The sequence below is a fragment of the Salvelinus namaycush genome, chromosome 7 (genome assembly GCF_016432855.1).
Source record: "Salvelinus namaycush isolate Seneca chromosome 7, SaNama_1.0, whole genome shotgun sequence".
Lineage (NCBI taxonomy): Eukaryota > Metazoa > Chordata > Actinopteri > Salmoniformes > Salmonidae > Salvelinus > Salvelinus namaycush.
Window position 1 is genome coordinate 46926482 of NC_052313.1, and position 20879 is coordinate 46947360.

At 45.2% G+C, this 20879-nt stretch overlaps 2 protein-coding genes across 3 annotated transcripts in view; one reads left to right on the top strand and one right to left on the bottom strand.

The window, feature by feature from the left end:
* The window catches only part of LOC120051306 (rho GTPase-activating protein 6-like), a 93084-nt gene extending 86795 nt beyond the window's left edge, over window positions 1–6289 (bottom strand). The window contains exon 1 of the mRNA XM_038998118.1: window positions 5497–6289. Coding sequence (XP_038854046.1) covers window positions 5497–6015 — 519 coding nt within the window. The 5' untranslated portion in view covers window positions 6016–6289. The remainder of the gene's footprint in view (window positions 1–5496) is intronic.
* A 2984-nt stretch (window positions 6290–9273) lies between these two features.
* On the top strand, window positions 9274–19705 carry LOC120051307 (male-specific lethal 3 homolog). 2 transcript variants are annotated; one of them, XM_038998120.1, is made up of 12 exons: window positions 9274–9503; window positions 10239–10321; window positions 10806–10901; window positions 11005–11102; window positions 11229–11329; window positions 11480–11599; window positions 11884–12044; window positions 12312–12470; window positions 12741–13048; window positions 13349–13558; window positions 13679–13763; window positions 17832–19705. In XM_038998120.1, the coding sequence occupies exons 1-12, from the start codon at window positions 9405–9407 to the stop codon at window positions 17929–17931; spliced, it is 1620 nt and encodes a 539-aa protein (XP_038854048.1). In that variant the 5' UTR covers window positions 9274–9404; the 3' UTR covers window positions 17932–19705. The 2 variants fall into 2 exon arrangements, with proteins under 2 accessions (XP_038854048.1, XP_038854047.1); XM_038998119.1 differs by having other exon boundaries at window positions 11477–11599; window positions 17832–18834.
* The last annotated feature ends 1174 nt before the right edge of the window (window positions 19706–20879 follow it).

Genomic DNA, 20879 nt, shown 5'->3' on the forward strand with positions numbered 1-20879 from the left:
ATTTGGAATAAGATGTTCGACGGGCAGGTGTCCACTTACTTGTGTAGTGTAGCTCGAAGGGATAATACCAGTCACAGGAAAGATACTGCCTCTACTCCTGCATCCTAGAGCATCAAAGTCACCCTAGTTTAACTGTCAGCACAAAAGGGGAATAATTTCTGTTGCCTCTGTTTAATGGATTTAAATATATATTTCATTCAATTATATTATATTCAATCACATTCAGGCTTGTTGGAAATTTCCACCATTCACACTGACTGAGTTTCCTGAATCATAGATCTATGTCACATTCATTGCCCTGTTTGGGGAACAACAACATAATGGGGAGGGGTCCGCAAATCGTGAGACAGCTCATTTTTTTCATGTGTCTGTCTTTGACCCCGTGACAGTTCAGTTCACACTCTTGAGAACCAACTCAGTGCCATCAAAACTCGTAGTCACGTACTGCCAAAGCATCGCTACATGAGCTTAATTCCAGGGTTAATGCTAAGCGGGATCCTTGGGACGTCCCAACACTAACCCTAACCTTAACACCTACATTTACCCTAGAGCTCTCCAACCCTGTTCCTGGAGAGCTATCGTCCTGTAGGTTTTCGCTCCAAAACCAGTTGTAACTGACCTGATTCAGCTTATCAACCAGGTAATTATTAGAATCAGGTGCGATATATTAGGGTTGGAGTGAAAACCTACAGGATGGTAGCTCTCCAGGAAGAGGGTTGGAGAGCCCTGATTTACCCTAGCCTTAACCATAACCGCAGGAGTTTGGGGGAACCTTAATTGGGGAGGGTGGGCTCATTGTAATGGCTGGAGCGGAATCGGTGGAATGGTATCAAATACATCAAATACATGGAAACCATGCTATTCCATTAACTCCTTTCCAGCCATTATTATGAGCCGTCCTCCCTAAATCGTTCTCCCTTACCTAACCATAACTTTAGCCCTTACCTTAACCATTTTAAATTTAAACTTCAGGTATGAGCGTCCCAAGGATCCCAGTTAGCAAGGGAGTCCACAAGAGACGGGGGAAAAACATCATTATACATTTCAACTAGACTGGAGCATGTGGACAGCTGCCAAATATGCGGCCAATAAAGCCGCTGCTAAAAATAAGTCCCAAGTATGTTTTTGTAAGGATTTCATTATGGGTCTGACTGCTGCACACACCCTGCAGACCCTGCTAAATGCAGGCTTAATTTGGAAGGCCTAATATTGCAGGCACTCTGTCCTTTATTAACTGAAAATATTAAACGAACAATCTCTAATTATTAAAAGACAAGAAATGGAAATAAAAACACATGTAGCCTTTAGGCCTACTCCGGACCGTTATACAGTGCCTTCAGAAAGTCTCCATACCCCTTAAATTGTTACACATTTTGTTGTGGTACAGCCTGAATTCAAAACGGATTAAATCTTCTCCTTTTTCTACCCATCTACACACAATAACACCATGATGACAAAGTGAAAACATGTCTTTAGACATTTTTGCACATTTATTGAAAATTAAATACAGAAATATCTCATTTAAATAATTATTCACACCCCTGAGGCAATACATGTTAGAATCACCTTTGGCAGCGGTTACAGCTGTGAGTCTTTCTGGGTAAGTCCAAGAGCTTTGCACACCTGGATTATACAATATTTGCACATTTATAATTGTTTTAATTCTTCAAGCTCTATCAAGTTGATTGTTGATCACTGCTAGACAGCCATTTATAAGTCTTGCGGAGATTTTTAAGTCGATATATGTCAAAACTGTAACTAGGCCACTCAGGAACATTCAAGGTCGTCTTGGTAAGCAACTCCAGTGTATGTTTGGCCTTGTGTTTTAGGTTATTGACCTGATGAAAGGTAAATTTATCTCCCAGTGTCTATTCCGTTTATTTTTATCCTAAAAAACTCCCTAGTCCTTGCCGATGACACGCATACCCATAACATGATGCGGACACCGCCATGCTTAAAAATTTGAAGAGTGGTACTCTTTGCCCCAAACATACACATTGCATTGCAGTTTTATTTTAGTGCCTTATTGCAATCAGGATACATGTTTTGGAATATTTTTATTCTGTATTTGTATTTTGTATTTATTAGGGATCCCCATTAGCTGCTGCTCTTCCTGGGGTCCAAACACACCAACGCGCGCACCCACATTACATATACAACCAAATATGAAACAGTGAACTATGTTCGTACTGAATGAGCTAAAGATAAAACAGTACATCATATAACATACCTACACCGCCACATATCCACAACACAAAACGTTTAATAATACCACTATACAACAATATCACAATGTGTGCGTATGCATGTGTCTGTACCTTGCCATAACAAAGGTATTGAATACTTATTGACTCAAGACATTTCTGCTTTTCATTTTTAATTCATTGGTAATGTCACGGTCGTCTTGAGGTGAATGAATGGACCAAGGCACAGCGTGATATGAATACATCTTCTTTTATTTTACGACGAAGATGAACACGAAACGAAACACTTATACAAACTATACAAAACAACAAACAACCGTGAAGCTACAAACGAAAGTGCACACACAAGCTACTTACGTTCAACATAGACAATCTCCCACAATCACCTAAAGCCTATGGCTGCCTTAAATATGGCTCCCAATCAGAGACAATTAATGACATCTGTCTCTGATTGAGAACCAAACCAGGCAACCATAGACTTTCCTAGAACTCTCTCCTGAACACAACCCCATACACTATACAACACCCCCTAAACTAGACAAAACACACAAACTTCCCATGTCACACCCTGACCTGACTAAAATAATAAAGAAAACAAAGAATACTAAGGCCAGGGCGTGACATAACCCCCCCTCAAGGTGCGAACTCCGGACGCACCAGCATAAAGTCTAGGGGAGGGTCTGGGTGGGCGTCTGTCCACGGTGGCGGCTCTGGCGCTGGTCGTGGTCCCCACCCCACCATAGTCACTACCCGCTTTCGTATCCTCCTCCAAATGGCCACCCTCCAAATTAACCCCACTGGATTAAGGGGCAGCACCGGACTAAGTGGCAGCACCGGACTAAGGGGCAGCACCGGACTAAGGGGCAGCACCAGGATAAGGGGCAGCACCAGGATAAGGGGCAGCACCAGGATAAGGGGCAGCACCAGGATAAGGGGCAGCACCAGGATAAGGGGCAGCTCCGGACTGAGGGACGGCAGCTCCCGGACTGAGGGACAACACCGGACTGGCTGGCGGATCCTGGCTGGCTGGCTCTGGCGGATCCTGGCTGGCTGGCTCTGGCGGATCCTGGCTGGCTGCCTCTGGCGGATCCTGGCTGGATGACGGCTCTGGCTGGTCATGGCTGGATGACGGCTCTGGCTGGTCATGGCTCGCTGACGGCTCTGGCTGGTCATGGCTCGCTGACGGCTCTGGCTGGTCATGGCTCACGGAAGGCTCTGGCTGATCCGGTCTGGCGGAAGGCTCTGGCTGATCCGGTCTGGCGGAAGGCTCTGGCTGATCCTGTCTGGCGGAAGGCTCTAGCGGCTCCTGTCTGGCGGAAGGCTCTAGCGGCTCCTGTCTGGCGGACGGCTCTGTAGGCTCATGGCAGACGGGCGGCTTTGCAGGCTCATGGCAGACGGGCGGCTTTGAAGGCTCAATACAGACGGGCAGCTCATGCGGCGTAGGGCAGACGGACAGTTCAGACGCCGTTGGGCAGACGGGCAGTTCAGGCGCCGTTGGGCAGACGGGCAGTTCAGGCCGGCTGAGACGCACTGTAGGCCTGGTGCGTGGTGCCGGAACTGGAGGTACCGGGCTAAGGACATGCACCTTCAGGCTAGTGCGGGGAACAACAACAGGGCACACTGGACTCTCAAGGCGTACTATAGGCCTGGTGCGTGGTACCGGCACTGGTGGTACCGGGCTGAGGGCACGCACATCAGGGCGAGTACGGGGAGAAGGAACAGTGCGTACAGGGCTCTGGAGACGCACAGGAGGCTTAGTGCGTGGTGCTGGAACTGGTGGTACTGGACTGGAGACACGCACCATAGGGAGAGTGCGTGGAGGAGGAACAGGGCTCTGGAGACGCACTGGAAGCCTGGTGCGTGGTGTAGGCACTGGTGGTACTGGCCTGGAGCGGGGAGGTGGCGCCGGAAATACCGGACTGTGCAGGCGTACTGGCTCCCTTGAGCATTGAGCCTGCCCAACCTTACCTGGTTGAATGCTCCCCGTCGCCCGACCAGTGCGGGGAGGTGGAATAACCCGCACCGGGCTATGTAGGCAAACCGGGGACACCATGCGTAAGGCTGGTGCAATGTAAACCGGCCCGAGGAGACGCACTGGTGGCCAGATATGTAGGGCCGGCTTCATGACATCCGGCTCAATACTCAATCTAGCCCTGCCAGTGCGGGGAGGTGGAATAACCCGCACCGGGCTATGCACACGTACAGGAGACACCGTGCGCTCTACTGCGTAACACGGTGTCTGCCCGTACTCCCGCTCTCCACGGTTAGCCTGGGAAGTGGGCGCAGGTCTCCTACCTGCCCTCGGCCCACTACCTCTTAGCCCCCCCCCAATAAATTTTTGGGGTTTACTCACAGGCTTCCTTGCTAGTTGCGTACCCTCATAACTTCGGTTCCTCTCTCCGGTTGCCTCTGCTCTCCTAATCGCCTCCAGCTGTTCCCATGGAAGGCGATCTCTTCCAGCTCGGATCTCCTCCCATGTGTAGCAACCCTTGCCGTCCAATACATCCTCCCATGTCCACGAGTCCTGGTTACTTTGCCGCTGTTGTTGGTTCCGCTCACGCTGCTTGATCCATGTGTGGTGGGAGATTCTGTCACGGTCGTCTTGAGGTGAATGAATGGACCAAGGCGCAGCGTGATATGAATACATCTTCTTTTATTTTACGACGAAGATGAACACGAAACGAAACACTTATACAAACTATACAAAACAACAAACAACCGTGAAGCTACAAACGAAAGTGCACACACAAGCTACTTACGTTCAACATAGACAATCTCCCACAATCACCTAAAGCCTATGGCTGCCTTAAATATGGCTCCCAATCAGAGACAATTAATGACATCTGTCTCTGATTGAGAACCAAACCAGGCAACCATAGACTTTCCTAGAACTCTCTCCTGAACACAACCCCATACACTATACAACACCCCCTAAACAATACACACACCCTAAACTAGACAAAACACACAAACTTCCCATGTCACACCCTGACCTAACTAAAATAATAAAGAAAACAAAGAATACTAAGGCCAGGGCGTGACAGGTAAACATTTCTAAAAACCTAATTCGCGATATGTTGTGTAGGTCAGTGACACCAAATCTAAATGTAATCAATGTTAAATTCAGGCTGTAACACAACTAAATGTGGGAAAACGTCAAGGGGTGTAAATACTTTGTGAAGGCACTGTAAATCCTCAAAAACAAAAGTAGGTTGTCATTATGTCATTCCTCTTAAATACCATGAATACTTATATTTTTTATTGCGTGGAGTGCAAGCGTTGTCATATTTACCTCCGACTTCCAAACGACATAGGCGTGAGAACTGGACTGTTGCTGCTTCTTCTGAAGCCATCTCCGCGGTGAGAATAATGTGTTCGTGCTCCCAGTTGGAGTGACGCTGGGGCTCCTCACCAGAAACGGTAAATCCCACGCGGTATTCCGCTTTGTGCCCCTCACAGACACGTCATAGTCAAAGGGAAAGTTTGATGTCGGGGAGAGGTCCAAGGGTGTGGAGGGACCAGATAAAGACGAAATGGGTTGTTTCACCCTGAGATTTTTGGAACGGGGATCTGATTTCAACGCAACCGGGTGCTCAGGGGAGCTTGGCGTGGATGAAAACGCACCTGCCTCCTCAACGGGCAAACCCGGTAAACCCAAGCGGTCCCAATGGGTTCCAACTGTCTCTGTGCCACATTTCCTTATAATATCAGGGTCCAGGCTCCGAGTTTGTCGCAACTTCCTTTTGGAGATGGCTTTGGAGGCTGGAATGGAGCAGGAGAAGACGTTCAGTATTCCTTGTCCAGATGACATCGCTATCTCCCCTCTGCACAAACGTAGCAGCGTTTAAAAAAAAAACTTTTCTCAAAAGTTTAGTTTGAGCGCCATAAAGAAACAAACCACGAGATAAGTCCCATCAATATACTCTTACAGTGAACCCTTGGTCCACGTGTTTTTACGCTGTCATCGCCAGAATGCCTTGCTTCAGATAAAGCGAGGAAGACAGCGCGCAAATGTATCCAATTCTCGGTGCCGTGTTATTATGCATGCAGCTCAGCTCATTCCCAAACTGTAGTCAGAGCGGACGGCAGGATGAGAGAAGTTTCGCAACTGATGACCCTCGCCGCCGCTCCTCTAATCCGTCCAATGCGCTCCTGTGGCCGTCAAGACTGCGCACTCATGTTGCTCCAATGAGCAAAACCAGTGCAGGTCTTTACCTCCATCTTTCAAGTTTGTATCATACATTCATTGTATAGCCTACATATGTTGGGCCTATGTGATGTATAGGCTGATGATGTATATAGCTGCATAGCCTAACTTTCACTTTGTTGAAATAAAGCACCACTAAAACTAGCCGATTGAGGACATGGCATAAAGGTTAATCATCGACCTAAAACCATAATCCATAAATGAGGATTAATCCTATAGTCTAGCCTATCCTACTATAATTCACATTTTTTTGCATTACATTGGGGCACACTTGTGTCTTACTCTCGCAAAATAAATATCATGGTCTGATTATCTTGCTCTCTGCATTTTCGCACCACAAGTTTCTCAGAAGTCGTGAGAAAGACTGTCAGGCACAATGTTGCTATATATGGGTTAGCTGCTATGCAGAACGTTTGGCCAGAAGGAGCTCAGACTTGGCGCTTTCTTCCAACTAAACTCTGCTGGTGTTTCCATTGTAAATGGACATTTCGATTGTGTCTTTTGAGAATCTCAGGGTTATAGGGTCATGGCTTCCTCTTTCTATAATTCTCTCTCTCTCTCTCTCTCTCTCTCTCTCTCTCTCTCTCTCTCCCTCTCTCTCTCCTTCTCTCTCTCTCAATTCAATTCAAGGGGCTTTATTGGCATGGGAAACATATGTTATCATTGCCAAAGCAAGTGAAATAGATAATAAACAAAAGTGAAATTAACAATCAAAATGAACAGTAAACATTACACTCACAGAAGTTCCAAAATAATAAAGACATTTCAAATGTCATATTTTGTCTGTGTACAGTGTTGTAGAGATGTGCAAATAGTTAAAGGACAAAAGGGAGGAGCCCCAGCGTTTTCAAATTCTCTGTGGATCTCTCTCTCTCTTTATCTCATCCGTTCCCCCCGTCTGTTTTTAGGCTGGTCAAATCTGACTGAGCTGTTATCAGTGTCATGCAGTGTAGCTTCATAAGCAGCTTTATCAGGGCAACCCCCTCCTCCAGTCTCCCATGATGCAGCATTTTCCCCATACCTTCACACACACATACACGCAGGTACACACGCATGCACACATACACATGAATGAACGTATGCATGTACGTACACAGAAAGGCAGGCACACACACGCACACACACACACACAAGCAAGGCAAATATCCATCCCTTCTTATCATTTTGGGGTCCCGAGTGGCGCAGCGGTCTAAGGCACTGCATCTCAGTGCTAGAGGTCCCACTGTAACGCAGGCACATTTTCGACTTCTAACCCCTTTTAAACATCAATGTAACATTGGATCCGTCTATTTATTCTGAATACGTAGATACCAACCATTCGTCTGTGTGATTATTAAAACTACATATTTCATTAATAGAGGAATGGGGCTAAAACAGCCTGCAGGGGATAAATTAGGATGGGATGGGTGCTGGGAAGGGACCAAGTAGAATGGTTTCTAATATACTTTAGTGGGCATCAGCCACGAGAAACCAAATATAATATACACTTTTATAAAAATGTGTTCATAGATAATAGCAGTACAATTGACTGTACAGTTTTAAAAAATGAACAAAGAAACTGTTCTGCTCTAATTCATTATAATTGGAGAAGTCTGTCACTTGTCTAGCCATAAGGCAAGAAACAGGTAGCCTACTTCATCAGTAACCTACTCTGGCTAGCAGTAAACATATGTAGTGTGTAAGGCTAATTAAATAGGCTATGACATACAATCCTGACCTTGTGAGTTGACTGAGCTAAATGTGTCACTCATTAGAATTGCACAGTGAATGCAGGTCTTCTTCATGTCACACGTCAGTGTGGTGACAGATGTGACAGCAGAGATAGCCTGGTGGTTTCAGTCAGAATGGAAAAAAGCACACACTGGCACTGATAAGAGGTTGAGCATACAAGGCATCATACACACAAATGCAGCTAGGCTATACAAAGAGGGATTTCATTCAGAGTCTCTCTCTCTCTTTCTCACACTCTCTCTGAAATGGTGCTAGTTCAGTCTCCAAATTTAGAAAAGAATGAGCCCCATATTTGTTTTTGTCTTTCTGCTCTTTTGCACACCAGTATTTCTACCTGCACATCCTCATCTGCACATCTATCACTCCAGTGTAAATTGCTACATTGTAATTACTTCTCCACTATTGGCCTATTTATTGCCTTACCTCCTTACTTCATTTGCACACACGGTATACAGATTTTTCTATTGTGTTATTGACTGTACGATTGTTTATCCCTTGTGTAACTGTGTTGTTTTTGTCCCACTGCTTTGCTTTATCTTGGCCAGGTCGCTGTTGTAAATGAGAACTTGTTCTCAACTGGCCTACCTGGTTAATTAAAAGGTGAAATAAAATAAAATAAATAAAAATTAAGCTGAGTAAACATTCACAATCTGAACCCTATCAAAATGTTTTTGTTTGCAATATGTAATAAAAAGCATGAGCTGGCGCACACGCAGAGAATATTATTTAGTGTAGCGGTGCTGACTAACAGTGAATAAAATGTAAGCTATAAAAAAATGTATAATAAAGAGAGTTGCACACTCTATATATACTATATATATATATAAACTCCCAGTCATTTATTGGGTAAAACACCAATGCTTCAGCATCACTGTGCCTTCTTCAGGGTGATGTAAACAGATGTACCTCTTAATTGTTACTGGTTATCCTTTGTTGCGTTATTTATTAGCTACATGGACAAACTTTTGCTTTATTATATAGGGGGGCTACATGTCACCTCAGCACCCTGGCAAACAGAAATATTAATAAGGTCATCTTTAAATAACGGACGCCCTCTGCTGGTCAAGTTATGTACTGTTTATTTCTACGGCGTCTACGAAGGACCAAACTAGAAAATCCCTATTACCGATTCGTTTGATGAGTTGTGTCCTAGCGCCTTCTCCATATTTTTTTCAAGGACCCCTTTGGATACAGCCCGGCAGGGAAAGGGTTAAGGAGCGGGGGGTCCAGATGCCTCCTCTCCTGCTCGCTATGACGAACAAATGAACTCCCGGGGAATGAAATTTAAATTCCACAAAGGAGAAAAAGTCCTATGTTTCGAACCTGACCCTACGAAGGCTAAAGTACTCTATGATGCTAAGGTAAATGGCCGGTTGTTTAGCCAAGAGTTTGTTTGCGGTTACGAGACTGATACCGCATGCAATTCCCAAACATTTTGATTGCCGGTTTTTATGGCTTTATCCAATACTGTAGCTAAGTTAGACCTGATGTTTATTTGATATATCCGGACAGACCACAGAAGGCCTGACCGAGGTTGCCATGCTAGCTAGCTGCTAAAAGGCTAACGTTTGCTATTAGGCTAACGTTTGCTATTAGGCTAACGTACCGTTAACTGGTAGGTTTATGGCAAAAACGAGGCCATCAATAATGGCTGCAGCCGTGTTATTTGTTGCTAATCTCTGCACATGCTGTAGGTAACCAAGTTAGCTCGGGCATATTTTCTTAGCTAGCTCGTAGCTGCTACATTTAGCCAACTAAGTAGCTAACGTTAACTGTCATAACAACTGTCCGCTAACGTTGGAAGTGACGTTAAACTAGCTAGCGTTAACGTTAAACACCAACGGTGAATTAACATAGCATGAGTTAACGTTAGCTAGCCTCTGTGCAAGGCCAGGGCAACAGATTACAATCAGCCAACCCGTTGTTTACATAACATTAGCTAGCTAGCGCCAATTAGTAATGTAACGTTAACTAACTAATGCGTACTGTTAGCTAGCTGTCTAGATGTGGGGATACATTTGCCTGCTGTCTGTTACACGCTAACTTGAGTTTTGTCGGTTACCGCTAACGTTAATTTCTGGAATTGTATGTTTTAGGTCGTCGATGTTGTAATTGGCAAAGATGAACGTGGAAGGCGAGTCCCAGAATACCTGATTCACTTCAATGGTTGGAACAGAAGGTAAACTCATACACAATACACAGTCTGAGGTGGTGGGCTTGAAGAATGGATACTGGGGAGGAGGATGGGTGGGACAGGTAGGAGGGTTCTCGCTGTGTTTCTGGGGGGTGGATGGGATGGGTGGGTCATTCCCTGTTTCTATGAGTGGTTTAGGTTAATTTCCCCATCCTTTGTGGGCTCTGCATGTCGAGCAGCAAAAAGAAATGTCCAACATACTGTTAGCTGGTAATGTTTACTTTGCAAGCTACTGGTCGAAACCTTGTACGGTTGGCTAAACATAGTGGTAACTTTTATTTAACAATCCCTTAAACTGTACATAGTTGTCTATGGTTTTAGCTGTCTATATGGTGGAAATCATTGAGTGTGGAAAGAAACCTTCAGTGGAGCTTTGTCCTTGATATCACTTGGACAATACTGTCATGTCGACTGCATGCAGCTTGAATTGGAAGGGGTGGTACTCATCATCTGTTGCTTTGTGCTATAGTTGGGATCGATTGGCAGCAGAAGACCATGTGCTCAGGGAAACTGACGAAAATCGCAAATTACAACGTAAACTGGCTCGTAAAGCTGTGGCTCGCATGTAAGTTTGTTTCCATTGGAGAAGATTGGAAAAGTAAGCAGTGGGCGTGACTGCAGATTTTGGTGCAAGTGTCCTGTCTAACTATGTCCACTTCAACCCACAGGAGGAGAAAGGGATGGGGGAAGAGACGTTGTCGTCTACCCGGTGTTGAGTCAGCTCTGAAGACACTTCCTGAAGAGAAGGAAGAGAGTGATGACGCATGTGAGTTTGACTGTGCCATCACACTCAAACTAGTGCTGGTGCAAAGTAGTTTATCGGAATAGCTTCTCATTCGAAATGGCTTGCAAGCTAAAATGACATGTACTTTTTGGTGGGGGTATCTTTCAGGTTTGATTACGTCTTCAGACAACAGTGACGCGGACGATTCCGAGGATCCTGAATCTTTGAAAAGCGAGGAGAGCGACTCTTCCGAAGATTTGGACAAAATGGTAATGTGTTTTGAGTTAGAGTACGACAGACACGTGTGTTTTCTTAATACATAACCTATCAACTCGGTTGTTCTATTGACATTGTCCGAAATACACATTTTGACAAAATGGCTGGATAGATCTGAATGTTTGCCCATCTATCTCCAGCAGGAAGAGCAGGAAGCTCACGCTAAGATGGAAAGTGAGGACAAGACCATCAGCATAGACATCCCTGAGGTTCTCAAGAAGAAACTGGAGGATGACTGCTACTACATCAACAAGAGGAAGAAGGTGTGTCATTAAACAAAGATAACACCCGCTTTATTGTAGTTCCATATACCTATTCCTAACCCTCCAAATCCCGAGATATTGGTCATGTTCAGTAGGGACAAAACTTATAAAAACGGGGAGGTACTAACTGAACCAGTCCAATGGGAACACAGATTTGTCATTTTCTGTTGCAATTTATTTTGCCTCACTGTACCCTACTGAATGCAACCCTTGACTTTTGACAGTTCAACATTTCACTGCCAATGAGCTGTGATAATGAAGGGCCTTGTTCTTTTTCTCCCCAGTTGGTGAAGCTTCCGTGCCAGATGAACATATTGAACATCTTGGAATCATACGTGAAGCACTTTGCCTTCAATGCAGCCTTCTCTGCCAATGAGAGGTACAGAAGTCACCAGAGCACCACCCAGACCAGCCTCAGTCCTCACTATGTTCCTCCAGAGAAGAAGTGAGTCCCCAAAGTACAAAACTAGCCTTTTTGCCTTCCATGGGCTACATAATGTTGTTTTTTTTTTTTTACATTGCAGGCACCTGCCAACTGACTGATCTACAAATCACCTTGCATCATAAATAACTACTCAGTGTTATTTGTAGATCAAGTATGTCAGTTACAATATTACCAATAAATGCATCACAGATTCGATGCTCTCGAACATGGTCATCGTGGATGAAATGATCTTTGTGATAGTAGCTAGAAGTCACCATTTTGTTTCAGTGAGGAGCTTTGCAAGGAGATGGTGGACGGCCTGAGAATCACCTTTGACTTCACCCTTCCCATGATCCTCCTGTACCCCAACGAGCACGCTCAGTTCAAGAAAGTCAGCTCCTCCAAGTTTTTCCTGCCTATCCGGGACAACACAGCCAGCTCTAGCAAGTAAGACCGACCATCAGGCTATGTATGCAATCATCTTGAATAATTAACATCGGGTCATTTTCAGGTCGGAAGATGAAACAAAATGAAGTTGAAAACGTTTCACTGTTGGAAGATGCTAAGTACATCAGGCCATTTGTTCAGTTTGTATATCTGACCTAAGATGAAAATGCCATTGACAAATTATTGTACCTTTCTTTGGTTTTGTGATGTTGGATGTCATTATCAAACTGGTCTTTATTTGATCATCTCCACCCTCCCTTCCTGTCCCAGGACCCTGCGTGAGCGCACCCCCAGCCCCTCGGGCCACAACCCCTCCACCCCCCAGTCCACGGACAGCCAACCGGCCCTGAGCGAGGCCTCCACCACCACGGCAAACCCCACCACCACACCCAAACGCCGGCGCTGTGCCTCCGCGGCCGACCCCGACGCCCCCCAGTCCCTGCGGCGCTCCACACGCCACACCTCGGGGGGCGAGCGGATGGCGGGCGAGGGCGGCAGCGCGACGACCTCACCCCAGCCCAAACGCCGCCTTGACACGCCTGCCCAGCTGCCCAAGTTCTTCCTCAATCTGGAGAAGAGTGAGTGGCAAGAAAACACACTCAATCACAGAATAAACAGTTGATCGTGTTATGCTTTACTTTATGCAATGTTACTCTTAGCCTCTGTTGTTGTAATGACCATATCCATCCGCTAGATGGCACTCTTCCCTGTTGTCATACCTTATAGTACTCTCCTAAACACATGGAATAGTCTGCGCACAGCTTCTCAATGCTACAGCACACAGTAAATGTCTGTTTCTGAAGTGTCCATGCCAATGTTGTCCTCCACCCACGCTATCAGTTGATTGACCGCCGTCTGCCCTCCTGTCCACTTCCCAGAAACCCCTGTCCACAGTGGCTCGTCCTCTCCGTTGCCCCAGACGCCCAGTAAGGAGGGCAGCGGCGTCTTCTCCGGCCTGGAGAGCCGACGGAACAACGAGCTCAACGAGGTCCTGAGTTGGAAGCTGACCCCTGATAACTACCCCCAGAGTGACCAGCCCCCCCCACCCTCCTACCTGTACGGCTCACAGCACCTCCTACGCCTCTTCGGTAGGTGTCCTAAGCCCTTTCTCTCTGTGTGTATGTGTGGGGAAACAGGGATTGTTGTTTAGTTCAATATAGCCTCCAGTCACTCGTTCTCTTTCAATCTTGTTTCTTCCCCTCATACAGTGAAGCTGCCAGAGATCCTAGGGAAGATGCAAATCCCAGAGAAGAACCTAAGGGCCCTGGTCAAACACCTGGAGCTCTTCCTCAGGTACCTCCCATCTTATTATAGAATAATCCCGTTTTATTTACTTTCATTCTTCTTTTAGTGATCAGCCACACACCATAACTAGGCTACAACCAGGGCTACAATAATATCTTATTTTGGCTGCCATAGCTCACCTCCATACAATCTAGGCCTGGAACGTTTCCTTGTGCTGCCGTAAAGCCAATGTCAGGTGGTTATTTAAGCAGGAAATGTCTTCTCAATAACCTATAACCTTCCTGGTTAAATAAAGGTCATAAATCACATTTTCTAAACTGGGTTTTTTGAGCTCTGAATGCTGATTGGCCGAAAGCTGTGGTATACCACGGGTATGACAAATTACTATTTACTGTTCTAATTATGTTGCTAACCAGTTTATAATAGCAATAAGGCACCTCCGTGTTTGTGGTATATGGTCAGTATACCACAGCTACGGTCTGTATCCAGGCACTCCACGTTGCGTCATGCATAAGTACAGCCCTTAGCCGTGGTATATTGGCCATATATCACACCTCCTCGGGCCTTATTCCTTTAATAACCCCTCAAGCCAAATTAACGCACAGTGGAACCGAAGATGCACAAGAAACCAGTCTCCAGGATTAGTGACACTGACTGGGCGAAGCCCGTTATCCCCCAGTCAATCACTGCCTGGTGTGTAATTGGGCCGGCCGCCTTGCAGGAAGGGACAGGCTGCCATTTAGTTGCCGTGCCGACGACAGTTCCATGATAGACTTCCTTTGATCACTGCAACGCGATACTGCCCACGTCAGCATTTCTTTGGACGTGCTCACTTAGCTAGCCTGGTGAGTGGTTTCCACTTGATGGGCCTCTGACGTAGTAACGTTAGCTTAGCATGCAGAAATGTTTGGACACTGCGCCAGCTTGATGGGCCTCTGCAGTAACATGAACATTAGCCTATAAAAAAAAAAATGGTTGGACAGCGTAGCCGGAGAATAGAGAAATGGGTCTTTTCCCCCAGGTGGCTTTTTGTATATCTTAGAGAGGGATGGGAGTGCATTGTGCATTGATCTGCTGACACGCGCACACAGTCCTCTCCGCCTATCCAGTGTTAGCCCCGTCACCTGAAGTGTAGTGCGTACACCTGGGCAGTTAACTGTGGTGCAATGCTATTACTTAGCAACTCTCTGTGTGATTCATGCAGCTCACTGAGTGGGAAAAAGTGCTCACTGACCTGTAAGCTGGCTCACCCTGCATGCCTGCCACGGTTATTGTAGCCATAATATCGTCTAACAGGATGTGATCAATCGACGATGGCTTGAGATGTTATTTATGCAGAGGGATTGATTTGCTGTTTTTGTGTCTGTGCGTGCGCCTCTCTCTCTCTCTCTGTGTGTGTGCACCTGCATCTGTCTGTGTGTGTGAGAGACTGTCGGACTACATTAAAGTGAAGGGAGTTGAGTGGGCGTTACACAAGCCTGCGATTCTAATCTTTAAATCCTGCCCAGCGATCTTCAGCTGTCCCCAAACCTAGGGGATTTATTCTCTCTCCTTTATTAATCAAATGCCTGCAATTTCACCTCCAGCCACCGCTCCGCGCTGTTGCACACAGAGGGACATATGACTCCTTCTCGCAGCTGGGTACGTCTCAATAGTCTATTAGGGGCTTCTTCCACTAGTGTCATCTTTTTATTGACAATAACCATGTTTCCATCCACAATGTTTTATGCAAGTGATGTCATTCCGTATAAAAATAATCATGACGGCTGTGATGGAAACAGGAAGTTTCTGTATACTTTTATGAATTTGTTCATTAGATATGGTGGGATCTTTTTCTGTCTGTAAAATTAATTATGTGAGAAATGGTGGTGGAAAGGCCTTCATCCAGAAATATTGATATAATAACTAATCTCGAAGTAAACTTGGGAGTCACGCGATGACATGGTGTGGGGTCCTCCCAATACGACTCTGGGGAAACCATGCAGTTTATTAAGCTATGATGAACTTCACAGGATGGTGAAAATGTACGATATGAGCTTGATGCTTCTTTCCAATAAATATCAAAGGTATTACTCTGGTGACATGATCGATGCTTGACTGCCATTTGACAAATAAAAATATTATTCTCATGTAGACTAGCCTACCAGCACTATCGGCAATCTGTTGGCTTAACCACACGTGCCAAGACCAGACTAGGCACATTTGCTATTTAACGCAACAGTTTTTGTCATAAAACTATCGACAAGGTTGAAAATGTGATGAACTTCTGATTTTTATTCGATACATGAAAACATAAGCGAAAAATACAATTTTTGTGCATTGGTTTTCATCCGCGACAAGTAAATTTGATGGAAACACACCGCAGGTGGGAAAATGCACATTGGCTTTCTGCAGATTTTGGAATATTCGCATGAAAATCTGTCGCTAATTGGATGGATACCTGGTTACTTGTCTGAAAATACAGGAGCGTTCAGAGAAATAATGTTGGATGCTTTAAGCAATATATTGATGCCTGCCCACGATGGGATTTAACTTCAGTTCACGCCCATTTATTTTAGTCTGCTACGGATTGAAAACTAATATCTTTAGAAAGGAGGTCTCTTCAGACTAGTGAGAGACAGGAAGGGAAAAACCTGACTGGATGTTGACTGTAGCAAAGTGGAGAAGTGCATGCCGGGATCGGGCACACGGACGGATCTCTGGAAGAATCGTGAATCGTCTGGTGTCTTTCTGTGATACAGAGGGAGGGACAGTGGTGTAAAAATACTTTAAAGTACTACTTAAGTTTTTTTGGGGGGGGTATCTGTACTTTACTATTTATGTTTTTTACAACTTTTACTTCACAACATTCCAAAGGACAATAATGTACTTTTTATTCTATACATTTTCCCTGACACCCAAAAGTCCTAATTTCATTTTCAATGCTTAGCAGGACAGGAAAATGGTCCAATTCACACACTTATCAAGAGAACATCCCTGGTCATCCCTACTGCCTCTGATCTGGCGCAATCACTAACACAAGTGCTTCATTTGTAAATTATGTCTGAGTGTTGGATTGTGTCCCTGGTTCTCCATAAATATATTTTTTTAAATGGCAATTGTGCCATCAGGTTTGTTCAATATAAGGAATTTAAAATGATTTATACTTTTACTTTTGATACTAAAGTATATTTAAAACCCAAATACTTTCAGACTTTTACTCAAGTAGTATTTTACTTGAGTCATTTTCTATTAAGGTATCTTTACTTTTACTCAAGTATGAGAATTGGGTACTTTTTCCACCACTGGGAAGGGAGAGCGAGAGAGTGCCTAATGTGTATGAGAACGAGGATGCCTGTGTCCGCCTAGCTGCATTCCCATAAAAATGTGTCCATATCTAACATCTGCAGAGAAATGTGGTTCAAGTTTACAGCCTTTGTTCTACATATGAATAAATAGATAGGACGACCAATAAATAATGAAATATATCTGTGGCCACGGTCCCGTGGTCCGTACTGACTAGTTCGGTGCTCCACAACGATGATAATAATTTGTGGCCGGTTAAAGCGCCTCTTAATTTCTCCCTCTGATGAGGATAATTTGTTTGCAGACCAATTAGAAGAGCGGGTAGAGCTAAGATGAGATGGCAAGATTTAGAGGATTTGGCTGAGCAGCGTTTACTAAGAACATTCCGGATTATTTTCCCTACTGATTAGATGGGGAGATTTTCCCTCTCCAACTCTGGCGAATTGGGTTATTTAAGGCAAGTTACTAAAAGCACTGACTGACTGCAAGTTTGGAGGGGGGGGGTAGGGGTGTTAACAAGCCCCCTGTTGGAAAACACCAGGATTGGGAGTGCTGAGTAACTAGTCTGGTCCGTGACATCCACAGTAGTCGGGGGAGTGCTGAGTAACTAGTCTGGTCCGTGACATCCACAGTAGTCGGGGGAGTGATGCATTTCCCACGGTGGTCTTTGCTTCAAATGCATTAGCTGTCTGTTGATGGCTGTGTTAACTAGCCTTAACTTCAGACTCTACTCAGTGGGGTGAATTAGACCCTGTTATGGTGTTATATCTTCTCTCTTTTTACTCTCTCTCTCTCTGTCCCTCTTCCTCCATCTCTCTCTCTGCTCCCCAGGTTTTTGGCTGAGTTCCACGAGGACTTTTTTCCGGAGTTGGCGTACGTGTCGTCATCGGAGGCCCAATACTGCATGAAGCACCCGCGGGCTGTTTACTGAGGCCGTTTATCTCACCCTGAACTGCACTGCTGAGAGGGGAGCTCCAAGCTGATTCCCAAACCATCCCTTTCACATCCTCTCGGAGACTGCGCCGTTATCCCTCTCTATGTTCACCCCTTGCCCTCCTAAATCCAACCCATGCAGCTATGTGGTTTTGCCCGGGCCTATCGTAAAGAAGTAAAGCGAGGGTCTTGGCTTCTGATCGGCCCAGTACCTCACTCTCCCCAGCCCCCAACCTGGCAGTCTGGCCTTAGGAACAGACCCCCCTGGATGCAATGATTACCTAAAGCATGGACGTCTACTTGTTATGCTAGGCTGTAGACCCTAACCCCTTGCTGGGGTCTTTCCCATGATGCTGACTTTGTCTTGCTTTCTCTGCGCTCAAGGACCACGTTTGGCCATCTCTTTCTCTAGCAGCATCTGCGTCTGATCCTTCTCTCTCCGTCCGCCTAGACAAGCAAACACAGAGAGAAGGGCTATTTGATACGTTTGCTTTATGTGTGACTATTGGAGACTGTTGGCTTCTCCTCGGTTCGCCATGCTTGCTGCCCCAAGCCACGCTTCAGCGTGCGTTGTCGATTTAAGCTATTTCTAAGTGCTTGTATAATGTCATTACTCTAGTAATGTCTACTATCTGTGTTCCTCTTGCTTAGAGGGGCTGTGACGTTATGGCCACTGTGTGTTCATATTTATATTTGTCATGGCATTACCCTCAATGTTTGAAGAAGGTCAAGTGTGTTGAATCAGTTGATGTATAAATTCCGTATTCTGTTTTTGTTTTATTATTACACTGTTAACTTGTAGACTCGAACAGGAACACACTGCGGAGGTGGAAATGTAAAAATATCAACTTTCAGTCTGTTTTCTATTAGTATTATCTGAAATAAAAGTCGGAGCAATGTTGTTGTTTTTTTGCATGTGGTTTATGAATATTGCTGTTCTGTTGATTCATAAAGACCAAGGCCGGGATTCAATGCAAGGCGTGTTAAATGGCAGCACAATATAAATAGGTAATTGACACTTGAGCCGAACTGCGCAATGTTTACCGTGAATGCAATCTCTGCGAATATTGTTGCCTTTTAGAAGGTGAATTGTCGGCTGTGTCGATCGCTGTGCTATAACGCCCCATGCGTTTAATCCTGGTCCTATTCTCTGCTGTTCATTGGTGAACTCTCCTTCAAGTTGAGTCCCTTTTCCTTGAAGAAACATTCTTCACACTCTATAAAGGTTCTTCTAAACTACAGCGAAGTACACGGGCAGATTGTTGGGTTTATCCTCATGGTGAATCGGCTACGGTTTGAGATTGAACAGGGCCTTTGGTCTCAGAGGTGTGATATCAGAGAGTTGGGAAGGGCAGCACAGGGGAGGGAGCCTGGACCGAAGGTAGTGTTTTTCAGAGGATGACTTCAGCCTCCTTTGATGGGCACACAGCTTTTTGGGTTGTGCCCTGTCTGTCAGTCACTGGATTTTGGTGCTGCTCCGTTGATTTGAGGTGCCAGAGGTCCTACCAACACACTACCCGTAGACCAGGGATCATCAACTAGGTTCAGCGGCAGGCCAATTTTATATTTTAGATGATGGACAGGGACGGAACATAATTTCTAAGAATTTGTCGACTGCAAATGGACCTCAAGAAGCACTAAACAGATCTAATATTTGTCTAAAACAATCATTTCAACCCTTACTTACATTTGTATACAATCACATATACGGTATGTCTGTTATGAGTGGGGATACTTTGGAACAGATTTGAAATAAAATCACTTTAAGCTGATTTGCTGGTGTTTTTAGTCTTGTGTCCAACAATAAAAAATGTAAATAAAACTGATGGGCCAAATAGAATCACCCGCAGGGCCAAAATCACCCGCGCACCAGTTGGGGAAACCTGCCGTAAACAATGCCTCCCCTCTTGTCAGCTTCTGCCGTAGCTGCCTGCTGTAGAAACCCTCTTAACATTGACCAACACACACACTGCCTCTGAATATGGGTTCTTGAGTGTAAAGGCCAGTGTTGCGATCAACATACAGAATATTTTTGCCTCTGAACAACTCCAGTGGTTCTGGTTGAAACCCCTCCCTCAAGCTATCACATTGCCTCTAAATCAGGGCTATTCAACTCTGACCCTATGAGGTCTGGACTACTGCTGGTTTTCTGTTCTGCCTGATAATTAATTGCACCCACCTGGTCTCCCAGGTCTAAATCAGTCCCTGATTAAAGGGGAAGAATGATAAAAAAGGACGAACTGGCTTCGAGGCCCAGAATTTGAGGACTCTAGATGGTGTGTTTGGGGGGTTTTCTGAGGGAAAATGGTGAGGGTGGCCTTTGACTTGTGATTACAGTCTTATTATGTGGTCAACATCTCTAGGCCCTGAGGGTCAGAGGGAATGACTAGAGCCTCATCTCGCCACCGGCTAGCCTAGCCCTGACCCTCCTCAGAACAACCAGATAACTACACCAAGGTTCCGGAATCTCTGGCAAATGTGATGGATTGCAATGATAGGATACAGTATGTAGGCCTAACCAACGCAGTTGCCTTGTGGTTAGTGTCTGCCCAGAGAATGGAAGGTTAGGGGTTCAGTCCTCGGAGTCATACTTACAACTCAAAATGTCACAAGTTTGCTGGCTGTCCTCCAGTGATATCTGTTGATGTATTATTCCCCTACATATTTTTCATATCAGATTTCATTTTGAAAATACACTGCTTTTTTCATCCCAATACTTTAAAGTGTCTCGTACACATTGACACTCACCAATGAAAACAGGGACAAGTATATTGTCCACATTTCGAGTCAGACACATACTCTAGTTTGTTTTCATTCAGGATTGCCATGTGGCAGACTATCACGTATTATTACTTTGGCAACAGTCGGTGCAGTGCTGACGCTTTCTACTCAATACACTAGGAGGGTTTCCATAGCAAAACGATGCTCTTTGCTCCCTCAGCCCTA